We start from the raw sequence: 12313 nt of genomic DNA, 5'->3' as shown, positions 1-12313 counted from the left end.
AGCTCATCCGGGCATCAAGAGTAGGGAGATGGGTAGATGAAAATTCCCCAGCCACACATATTAAAAGACAAGGGAAGAATGAGACGCCCACCAATCAACTGAATGGTCTCCCTAGGGGTAGGGCTGTACCAACCAACCAACGAATAAATTGACTAAGTCGGAGACGCCCACCTTTCTCATGCAAATAAAAGCAATTAAAGAATTAACAAAAAATAGAAACAGCAAATTAATCAACCTTTGGATTTTACCATGACAAGGGCTGTGGGTTAAAAGGTTGTGGGAACTATTTTTAAATACGAAACCCTTGAGACAAATTAGTCAAATTACACGCGAAACCATCACCCCACCCACCAGAAAGCTGCTGACCAAACGAACTGTCAACAATGCTTGCCACCAGAGGGCTAATCTCGAACCAGATCCACGGTGCGTAATGTATAGTATCAAACTTCCCGTAGGTGCCCGTTTGACTCCCTTGGCCGGCTACATTCCTTGGCCAGCTTTGATACTATCTTATGGCACCGTAGGATCTGCTTGGAGATTACAGAGGGCGAGAGAAAAGACATCCATAATCCAGGGTTCATCGTATAGTAGAAATCAAGAGGGGCGAGTAAGAACAGAAAGAAACAACATGCCGCCACCCGAGATCGAACCCGGGTTGGCAGATTACAAATCGAACGTGCAAACCGTTCGGCCAAAAGGCTTAAGTCGTTAGGCGTCTTCGGTTTAGCAGTCCTTGAACACCACTGGTACAGTATTACACCTTGTTATCATTCCTTTGTAGGTTGCGTAGTCTGGCACGTTCTGCGTCTGGCACTGAGTTGTCCAACCAGTTACCTTTTCCAAAATAGTTTCGTCAGGTTGGTAGAATATAAGATGAAGGAGAATTCTTTTTACACAACCAGTGGTTACTTACATGGCTTACGTTTCGGTGTCTCTGAGACACCTTCGTCAGAGCTTCTAACTGGAGTTCTGCTTCTCACCGCTATATGTAGCCGATGTAGGTGGCGCTTTTGCGGTGAGAAAACAATCCCAAACGTGGCTTAGTTTTCGTTTTGCATGCATCCCCAATCCTGGCGAAGACCGAAAGAGGATGTTTATAATATCCGCTGATTCACAGGCGAAAGTTTGGGCAAAGGGGTGGGCCATTTTTCACACAACTTGTCACAAGCTTTCATTGTCAATAAACGCAAGTCTCATGTACGAGTTGGAGTTTGTACTAACGTGCATTCTTGGGAGGTTATTCCATGGCTAAGATTGTAGATTTGATTGACATCTTGTAACCACGGCAGTCGGTTGCTAGGGCATTCTTTTCCTTATGATATTCAAGGTCACCAACACAAACGTCAGTAGCTTCGTTAAATATTTCAGGTCCCAAAAAAAGTGACAACATAGATGCACTGTCCAGGAAATTGTTTATATTGGTGAAAAACTATCTTTTTTGGCTGATTCAAAGTCGTTTGGAAAAAAAGGCCAGACAGCAGTGTTTTACTGGCAATGACCGCAGATGACCCCAATAGAACACGGGTTCGGTTCGAATCACGTCAGATCGAACATTGTGGAACAAGTTTCGAATTCGCCTAGACATGGGAGGTTTTGAGCCCGTATTTGACCACCCTGAACGTTCTCTGTTCCCCAGAACTACCTGATGAATTTCGGCTACATGGACCCGCCGTCCATGCAGACGGGTCAGCTGCAGAGCGAGGACGCCATGAGGGAAGCCATCTCTATGTTCCAGGAATTCGCAAACATTACAGTGACAGGTAAAAACTTGTCTCTTGTTGTTTGACCAAGAATATTTCATCAATGTTTATAAATTTGGTATCACGCTTTCCTCGTGAGGAAACACAGCGACCAGCTGATACTGATAACAGTTATAATCGCCCAGCCATGATCATGCCTCAGAAACGGTCCAAACTGTCGTGGGGTGGCGTCTCGGTGTCTAATCCTAGTTTTAGTTAAAGTAAGTGCAAATGTTAGTCGTCACACCAAGGTACAGTTCCCTCAGATCAAGGAGATTTTATAAAAGCTTTTATACTATATTGAAAGCTCCTTGCTCAGATTAAGACTCCTTGCAGAGCAAGTGCCTATTGAAAGAATGTAATTGGTCGTTTACGGAATGATAGGAAGTATCGGAAACTTCTAAGCGGGAAGAGCGAACTAAAAATACACCAGCTATGAATCAGGCATAACATGCCAAAAGTATAAACTTCCTTCAACAAGATAAGAAATGTTCCCAGACATGATGATAAGCGTTTTGTGAGGAAGGGGTCTAATTTCCGCTATAAAACGGGAAATTGCAACGCTTGTCAAGATCAGCCAAAATGGCATCAAGTGAAATGGCATGTGAAGAAGGCAAATGTAAGACCAAGGCTCATTATAGCCTCCTTGGCAAGGCTAACGTCACATTACCACAAAGTGCGGAACGAAAAGTACGATATGAAAGAAAACAGAAACACCAAACGGACCCAAAACAATTCAACAGCATGCCTTGTGCATATTTAATGGCATAAACTTGAATTTTTCGTTTCCGCAAACAGCCCGGCCGGGCCCCGGGTAGCAAATGTGACGTCGGCCTTAGACGAATGCATAAAGCTGACGAGTGATTTTGCCCATGTAGGTAAGCTCGACAATGAAACCATGGCCATGATGGCGATGCCCCGGTGCGGCGTGCCGGACATGATGGGCACCCACTCCCGCGGGATGGCCCGCCGGCGCCGCCGGTACGCGCTGCAGGGAAGCACCTGGCCCAAGCGGGACCTGACCTGGAGCCTCGCTGATGCCGACTACACGCCGGACCTGGGAAAGGGCGACGTCGATGAGGCCATCACGCGAGCCTTTCAGGTACTGCAGATGTAGACTCCCTTGCGGACGGGCCTTTTTTTCCTAAATTTATCGTAAATCGTTGTCGGGACCTCCCATGAAGACCTTTTTAATTTACGGGGCAGGTATTTGTGATTTCTGTAGACGCTGCTATACTCGACTTTAATAAACGTTTTATTTCCTGTTCAGCTGTGGCAGGACCAAACCCCCCTGACGTTCACCAGAGTGAGCCCGCCCACCCAAGCCGACATCTTCATCAAGTTTGCGCCCATCGAACACGGGGACGGCGCGCCTTTCGACGGGCCGGGGGGCACGCTGGCGCATGCGTTCTTCCCTCAGTTCGGGGGCGACGCCCACTTCGACGAGTCGGAACAATGGACAGTCAAAACTGCCTCAGGTACATTACTGAAACTGACACATTTCACTGAAAGAGGAAGAGTATGGAAGCTAAACACACTTCACTACCAGTGGACTGGCCCCCTGCTGTAGTGACTTATATATGTGTGACCCCAGGGCTTAGAAACGGAGATGGGTGTACGGCAACTTTAGATTAGCTTAGCTTTAGATCTGCTAACATATTTGTCGTTTGGAGACACTTGTAACATTATTGGTCATAATTGAGGAACTGGGTGTCACACAAAGGCGCACAGCTTGGCAGGCTTATGTGCGTTCATAAAGTGACACGTTTTTGGACGACAATGTCATAAACTTGGTAACGCTAGTTTACCTTTATGCGCAGGGTAACCTATATCCGTTGTACCTACAAAACATGATATTTAGGGATATGAAGTTGATGGACGGTGGACATTTTTTTCATTATAATGCAGTTTGAGACCCCGGTCCGTCAACTTGATATCCCGAAATACCCTGGTGTTAAATACAACGGATAAAGGTTACCCTCTGAATAAAGGTGAACTAGCGTTAGCTCTGCCTGACAAAAAACGCATTCAATCGCTTATTTACATTCATAAAGTTGCACGTTTTTGGACGAAAATGTCATAAATTTGGTAACTCTGACCCAAAAAACGCATTCAATCGCTTTCGAAAGTAGTCCCCTTGTGTATGAACGACCGCTCATTTTATTGTGTATATCTGAAAAGGGAACACTCACAGCATTATCACATTTTCCCCACAGGAACTAACCTGTTACATCTGAAAAGGGAGCACTACACTCACAGCATTATCACATCTTCCCCACAGGAACTAACCTGTTACAAGTAGCAGCTCACGAGTTCGGCCACTCCCTGGGCCTGTCCCACTCCGAAATCTCAGACGCCCTCATGGCGCCCTTCTACCGAGGCTACGAGCCCGACTTCGTGCTCCACTCTGACGATATCGCAGGGATACAGATGCTGTATGGTGAGATCAGCTTTCATTTGTGATAGATTTAAGTAGATTTAAGTCATATATCCAACAATCGTTCCTCTACTTTCCATTGAATGCATCGTTTCGATAAGGCTACTTCAAATTTAATGATTTGCTCTTCACTTCTTTCCTGACAAATTGGAAGTGGATAATCCGGACCGCTTATTTTCTTGTATTCCTTGTTCCGTCGCTAGTATCATCATCATCCAGGAAGATCTTCGCAATATCGACTATGTGCACAACGCTATTTGAAAGATTATACTCAATGCGCTTTCTGTGCGCTTCCGTGACGTCGGGCGTTGCGTAACTGGTAGAGCGTTCGTCTCGGAATCTATAGGTCCTGAGTTGATCCCCGCCGTGCCCCCCGACGTTGTGCCCTTGGGAAAGGCACTTTACACGACTTTCCTCACTTCACCCAGTTGTAAAAATGGGTACCTGACTTCGGTCGAGGAGGTAAAAGACTACCTTTACTTTCTGCCTGTACCGTGTATGTGGCACTGTTAATATAAGTTTCAAACTTGAGTGCAGTGCCACATTGTCCTTGTCTGTCCAAAAGCAATTAGAAAAGACAAAAATGCGCTTTCTGTATCATAGGTATGCCAGATATGGAGCGGCCCACCCCGCGACCCGACGCCGGCATGACACCCAACCCGAACCCCAACCCTGACGTCCCGGACACCTGCAGCGGAGAGCTGGACGCCATCACCATCACAGAGGACGGCAAGACATACGCCTTCAGAGGTAAGCACCTTTTTTTTTAATCTATGCAGACTCCAATCTTCAGCATTAGCGCTGACGTAGGTCGCTGAAGTAGTTATTGATGCTAGTCTTAAATTTCTGTCTGTCCCTAATATCCCCCTCACATTAGGCGAAAATCGATCGGACGACAAGTCTGCGAGCTCTAAATTACGAAGAGGCATGACCCTGCTGCCGACGAAGAAATGGCAGAGGTCCCCCCTTCCCGCCAGGGTCATGCCTCCTCTCAATGTAGAGCTCGCAGACTCGTCGTCCGATCGATTTTTGCCTAATATGAGGGGGTATAAGTGTCACTATGTGCTGATCATGAGGCAGTGAGTTCCAGAGTTTTGTTGTGGCCGGGAGGAAGGTACAGCGGTGGGATATTGTCGCTTATTTCACAGGTTCCAGGTTGTGAGACAACTTCACGTACAGAAGCGATAAAAAGAAGTTGTGACATGACGATCTCATTTTGTTGTGCGAATGAATGTGAAGTTTATTTGCAAGTTCGTGCCCGAGGGCTAATTGCAAGTACATGGTATAAACATAGTAGATATACAAGTGACAATGAAGAATTATAAACAATAGTCTACTTTAATACTAGTGTTGGCTGTTTCTAAACAGGTTGGGTTTGACTTCTTTTTTGGAAGCAGAGGGAGACGAAAAGCCCCACCTTTTCTAAAATTGTGGGTTCTGCGATTTCATGAGAAAAGTGGCTTTCTGTTCGTCTGTCAATGTGGGGAAGTTGGGATAGGTCTTTGTGGCTTCTGTAAACAGAGTGATTTTTTCGGTTTGGTTGAATGAACATTTGGAAATAAAATGTGCATCAATAAACAAACAAACAAACAAACAAAGAAATAAAGAAACAAAATTCTTGCCAACAGGGAACTACTTCTGGGAGCTGAACTCCGCTGGGATGGTTGCCGGCTATCCTAAGCTTATTTCTGACGTGTGGGGCGATCTTCCCGGGGACCTGGATGCCGCTATGTACTACAGAGCCAACAAGAAACTCTACTTCTATAAGGTGAATACATGTGATTCTTTTTGAGCAAGTAAGATGAAAAGAAAAGGGCTGTTTGTGTTTGTGTTTGTACATGTCCATCTCTGAGCCAACAAGAAACTCTACTTCTATAAGGTGAATACATGGGATTTTTTTTTGAGCAAGTAAAATGAAAAGTCGTATTGAGGTCACCTGAGTGGCGCCGAATGGCAGTTCGCTCCAGACCCTTGCGATTTAGCCCTGCCTATTGTAAGCTCCTCGCAATTCAGCCCCTGGCTGCCAAGAGAGAGTAGTCGGCCCACCCAATAATCAAAAATAATCACTAATCAAGAAAAGGGCTGTTTGTGTTTGTGTTTGTACTTGTCTGTCGATATCAGTGCATGACTTTCAAGTCATAACATTATTTGAGTTTTAATCCTTTCAACCAACTGACTAACCTGAAATCCAGTCTAGTTGTGGTACGGCCTACAGTAGTTAGTGTAGGCTCTCTACGGGGCCAGTGCAGCTCTGAGCCGCTAGTGCAATCATTCACACCCGGTAGCATTTTCCCGGTAGGACTTTGCCCAGTGGGAGTTAATTAATAGGCCCGTGAATTTAATTCCCACCGTGCAAAACTCCTACCGGGTGTGAAAGATTACCCCGGCGGTGGAAAGACCCTACTGTCCCGAAGTTAGCCTGGCCAATCCACGGCAGACTGGACTCCAGGTTACCAACTGACTGATTCCAATGCACTTCTCCAGGGGGACCAGTACTGGCGTTACACCAGCACCCAGCTGGACACCGGCTACCCCCGCCCCATGAGCCAGTGGGGAGGCGTTCCTAGCAGCGTCGACTCCGCCTACATCTGGTCTGGAAACGGCAGGCTCTACTTTACCAAAGGTGAGCGTCTTTAATGAGAGCTAGTGGGACCGCGTTCGGCCCGTGACCGAGAGGTTGCGGGTTCGAATCCAGCTGCCGTGTCACCGATCGTGTGCCCATGGGAAAGGCACTTTACACGGCTTTCCTCACTTTACTCAGGTGAAAATGAGTACCTAGCTTCGGCTAGGGCCGTCCCTCATCTTTAATGATAGCTAGAGTTTAACGCTAGTTCACCTTTATTCGTGGGGTAACCTATATCCGTTGTTAAAAAAAAATTTGATTAGTGATATCAAGTCAACTGATGCAATGGTGGTTTCAAATTACAAGATATTCAATATACGGTTTGAAACCACCGTATGTCGACTTGCTATCACCAAATACCTTTTTTTTCTATAAACATCGGATATAGGTTAACCCACGAATAAAGGTGAACTAGCGTTACATGGTTGCAAATGTCATCTGTGTAGAACCTCTCATCCACACAATCATGAATCGAATGGCCCCTTGTCTTCCACAGGTGCAATGGCCTAGTGGGTAGAGTGTTCGCCTTGCATTCGGCAGGTCGTGAGTTCGATCCCCGGCCGAGTCATACCAAAGACTTTTAAAAAATGGTACATGCTAATTTCTCTGCTTAGCACTCAGCATTCGGGAAAGAGCATGTAAGTTGAACACACACCACTGCCAGTGGAGTAGCCCCCTGCTGTAGTGATTGCACAAAGTTGTGTGGCCCAGGGCTACTGAAACGGAGATGGGCGCCGCCCTATGCGCCATCAGGCGCGGGAAGGAACTGTATGCTCTGTATGAAGTCACGGCGGTTGGCAGGAACTTTGAGAGTTTACATGGTGGCAAATGTCATCTGTATAGAACCTCTCATCCACAAAATCAAGAATCGAATGGCCCGTTGTCTTCCACAGGACTGACAACAACAAATTCCCATTGCATAAGCCATCATTATTTTGTCAAAATACGAATAGTTAAAGAAAATGTTTGAAGCTTTTCTTTTCTACTTTTTATGCAAAAACGTGTGGAGATGCTCAGGGTTGCTTAAAGGTGAATTTACAAGACAATTCAAACATTTATTTCCTCTTTGCGCAGATGACCAATACTACCGGTACAGGGCCGGGACGGGGGTGGACAGGGGCTACCCACGTGACCTGTCGGTGTGGAACGGTGTTCCCGCGGATGGCGTCGACACGGTAATGCAGTGGGTCAACGGGAGGACATACTTCTTCAAGGTTAGACAACCGTTCAGTTTTTAAGGCCAGAGTAGTAGTGGGCATCCTGACATCTTTGCAGATGATGGTAGCGCTCTGTATGAAGTCACGGCGGTTGGCAGCGTCTGCTGTGGCTCTGCAGGCCGATCCTGGAATGGCAGTCACGGCCACAGTTAGGACATATGAAGGCAGAGGGGTTCCCATGTTGCAGTTTCTCCGCTAGCCAGCGGTGAGGGCTGAAAGCGAGAAGTGGCAATTACACTACCGCTACGCCTACACACTAGACGCATCATGCAGCCATTTACAGACAAGGCCAGAGTATCAAGTTAGAGAATACCACTTTTTGTCTTGTTCTTCCGTTGGAATCGACGGTGACAGTCAAACTAATTAATGTTGGTACTGTGTACAAAAAAACTAGCTTAAGTTACACATGTACGTAACGTTAACGTTAGTTCACCTTTATCCGCGGGGTAACCTATATCCGTTGTGTTGCTAAATAAATCCAAAAATAGGATATCAAGTTGATGGAAGGTAGTTTCAAATTGTACTATTTTAAAATATTGCAGTTTGAAACCATCATCTGTCAACTTGATTTCCCTAAATACATTGTTCTTAAAAAGGAACGGATAAAGGTTACCCTACGGATAAAGGTGAGCTAGCGTTACATAAGCATGAAACTTCGCAACTGTTTTGTTTTTGAACGCTAAACATATGAGAGAAAGACTAGAACTGATAGAGCAATTCATCTACAAACGTTGTGAATTTTCACAAAGTAGCGGGTGTGAGCGTTATCATACATAGAAGATGAATTCCACTTTGTTATGAAATGTCCTACCTACAGTATAGAGAGAGAAACATTGTTTAAGAATAATAGAACCAAAACACACATCTCTCTTACTGGTGCAGAAAACGATACTTTCCATATTTGCTCTCATGTTCCACTCATATAGCCGTCTGCGTAGGCCAGTTTCTTTATAATGTATTCCAAATGCGAGACCAGATTACTCATACATACGAGGGGGGTTCAATAAGTTCTTTGCCTCACCAAGAAATAACAAGCACAACTCAGATTTTCAGGCAGAACTTCATAGTATGAAGTCTTTTATCAATATCCTCCAAATTTCAAATCATTGGAGTCATTACTTTCCAGGCATTCGTTTTTCCTAAATTAGAAGGTAAGTGGCGAGAAAAAAGTTGTGTGAATTGTGATCAGACATGTGTGGGTCTAGTTTCCCTTGCCATAAATTAACAAAAGACGTTGTCAAAATGTTTGATAATGATTCTCTTCCTATTTCAAGCAAATCGACAATGTTTTGTTGTTGTTTTGTATGTTGCCTCTTAGAGTCTTAGTACTATTGTGTGTATAACTATTAGTTGTTATTGGTTGCCATACATTTTACCCTGTGCGATTGTTGAGCAATAAACTCATTCATTCATATAACATTGGATATTTTCCGTACTACAGGGCAGCCAGTACTGGCGTTTCAACGACACGACTTTCAGTGTGGACCCCGGTTACCCAAAGTCCACCGCGCAGTACTGGTTCGGGTGTATGATGGAGATGGAGCCGACCACGCCCAAACCGACCACGCCCAAGCTGCCGCCATGTGACCTACAGGGCGTCAACAGCGGGGTCAACGTGGTCCCTACCGTTGTCTTACCTTCACTTCTGTCAGTGTTAGTGGCTAAACTCCTGCTCTTTTGAGTAGACTTCTCATTAAGCTTTCATGGTTGTTCCATCGTGTAACATAAATAGAGGTTTTAGTATTCACTTTTTAAACTTCTGATGTATTTTTCACTTCGTCAAACTGTGGTTTCTTTCTCATTCAAGTGCATAAATTTTCTTTTTACAACGATGGATAACAGTTTTCAGGTGTATGATAGTTTTTTACTGGTTGAATTTTTCAAATGAAACGTTTGTTCAAAGAAATTGGGTGGTGCTACACTGACTCTGAATCTGTAAGGACTGCACCAGTAAGTATTCACTTTTTAAACTTCTGATGTATTTTTCACTTTGTCAAAATGTTGCTTCTTTCTCATTCAAGTGCATGAATTTTCTTTTTACAACGATGGATAACAGTTTTCAGGTGTATGATAGTTTTTTATTGTTGAATTTTGCAAATAAAACGTTTGTTAAAAGAAATTGGGTGCTGCTACACTGACTCTGAATCTATATCTAACGTTATGACGATAAATGGAGCTTGATACAAAAGTCTTGAGAAGATCACAACATCAAATATTCACTAAAAGTCAGTTTAATCAAATATTACAAACACACATGCATCAATTCAGATATTTTGACACTACTTGACTGTCCCTTGATTGTTAGTACTTAAAATGTACACAGAAATATTTTTGTTTATTTGCTTTATTAGGATCTGACAAGGAATTAAACTAACTTTGTGGATCCAGCATGGCTTGTAGAACAATACAAAATAGAAAGTCCTAGGCCTAAAATCACGTCAAAATAGCTAGAGCCGAACCTCTGCTTGGAGAATACTTCTTGGTAAGGTCAGCAGTCTGTGGTTTTTCTTCAATGACATAACAATAGTAGTGCGCCACAGGACTTGAAAATATTGTAGTTATTGTTTTGCATACAACAGCGAGGTGGAAACTGTACTGAACGGTAAATCACGTCAAAACAGCTGGAGCCGAACCTCTGCTTGGAGAATCCTTCCTGGTTAAGCCCCGTTTACAATTCATACGGACGCCGGCCGCCAGCCGAATTTGTAGATCGGTCAGAGCTCGCCGAAAATCAACATCGCCCGAGCATCGGCTTTACTTTTTATCAAATAATCTGCACCGTCACAAATTGGACTGGGCTCGGTGTTTCCCTCCGGAAAGTTTAAGTCATTGTCTTTCCTGCTTTTTTGGTGCACAACTGACATCACACGGAGGTTTAAATCCCAACAGACGAGCTGTTAAAAGTCGCCCGAAGCCCGCGTAATCGCCCAAACGCCGGTCATACTCCGGCCGAAAATGCCCAGTTGGAGCTCGCTGACAAGTCGGCCGAGCTGAATTCTTGATTTGTAAATGGGGCTTTAGGCCAGCAATCTGCCGATATGCTTCAGTGACACAGATACAGGTCTGGTCTCCAAAGGAGGCCGCAATTTTAAGCACCTGGATAATCACCAAAAGGAGCAACACATGAGAATAAAGATATGACCAGTGTCAGGCTCCAAGAAAGAAATGCCATGTCTACTTTCATCTTCACAAAAAGATCGTTATTGGCACAAGTACAGCGACTTTCGCAAGGTCCACAACAACTACATATATATGAACAATCAACTGTATAAAAATAAATTACCTCAATGAACGTTAACGAATCTGTATATTAACAGTATATCAACATGTTAAATCTGGACAAAAGTATCATTTATATACATAAATCCCCGTGGGCGTGATCGCGACAACAATTGGATAACCAGGACGTGATAGTTGACCCAGGCCATGGTATACTTCCGGGTCATGAGACGCAACTTCCTGTTTACTGAAGAAACGGCGTGGGTTTGGAAGTTTTTCTTCGTCTCGAAGATCTCATCAACATTTAGCGGTTTTAGCGATCCGACTGACGTTGTTGTGCAAGTCTGCTGGTGTTCAAGTTTGTTCAGGTAAGACGATATCTTGTGTTTTGATACTAGAAGCTCTGTAGGCTTGACAGAAAGCTCGAAAGTGAAGCGCGCGTGTCGTGAATGCGCGTTGCAACTTCTTTGGAATTGGGAGGGGGGGAACCAACTTGGGGGAACAAAGGCGGTATGAACCACAGGGTTTGTCGTCTGTTTCCAATGGAAGATAGACCATAGCTTAGAGGAAATGATAATACAAATGTATGTTTAAGATATTCCAGTTTTTTGCACCTAAAAAGTGAGAGAAGGCAGAACATTCTGATACGTAGAGGAATGCAGAAAGAAACGTAAACAACGGGGGCCTGTTAGGGGTTTACGGAGATCCGTTGTTAAGAGTTTTGATGTTATTAATGCAAAGGCAAGTGAAAATGCTAGTCTCTTTTAATGTGTATCTCTTTCAGGATCAATTTTACAGTCTCTCGTGGTGTAGTCATATGTCTTAAGGTATTTATATAATGGGCGCGGTTTATGTCTATAAGGTGTACCTCAACTTCCCCCGTCCGCCCCAGGCCGGGACTTCCCGCCGTTCTAGCATCTGGTGTTCATTATGGCGTGTTTGAACCAACTCTAAGGGGAGTTTCAGTAAAGGGTTAATGCCCCGGCCCGAGGTGTATATGGTGAGATAATCCCTGGTCAGGTGCGATAACCACCGAATAAACCACCGAGTGAGCGTAGCGAACGAGGTGGTTTATGAG

At 44.5% G+C, this 12313-nt stretch overlaps 1 protein-coding gene across 4 annotated transcripts in view; it reads left to right on the top strand.

Annotated features, from left to right (window-relative positions):
* LOC118407405 (matrix metalloproteinase-16-like) overlaps window positions 1–12313 on the top strand; it is a 49093-nt gene that overhangs the window by 980 nt on the left and 35800 nt on the right. For 2 of the 4 annotated variants that reach the window (XM_035807878.1, XM_035807881.1), the window contains exons 2-7: window positions 1637–1760; window positions 2618–2841; window positions 3010–3217; window positions 4021–4179; window positions 4780–4926; window positions 5805–5944. In XM_035807878.1, coding sequence (XP_035663771.1) covers window positions 1637–1760; window positions 2618–2841; window positions 3010–3217; window positions 4021–4179; window positions 4780–4926; window positions 5805–5944 — 1002 coding nt within the window. Of the gene's footprint in view, window positions 1–1636; window positions 1761–2617; window positions 2842–3009; window positions 3218–4020; window positions 4180–4779; window positions 4927–5804; window positions 5945–6660; window positions 6800–7873; window positions 8014–9457; window positions 10136–12313 lie in introns of those variants that run through there. The other 2 variants (XM_035807879.1, XM_035807880.1) reach the window with 2 other exon arrangements.

This window comes from Branchiostoma floridae, unplaced genomic scaffold (genome assembly GCF_000003815.2).
Source record: "Branchiostoma floridae strain S238N-H82 unplaced genomic scaffold, Bfl_VNyyK Sc7u5tJ_1338, whole genome shotgun sequence".
Lineage (NCBI taxonomy): Eukaryota > Metazoa > Chordata > Leptocardii > Amphioxiformes > Branchiostomatidae > Branchiostoma > Branchiostoma floridae.
The sequence above is the reverse complement of the archived record's forward strand: the minus strand, read 5'-3'. Positions and strand labels throughout refer to the sequence as shown.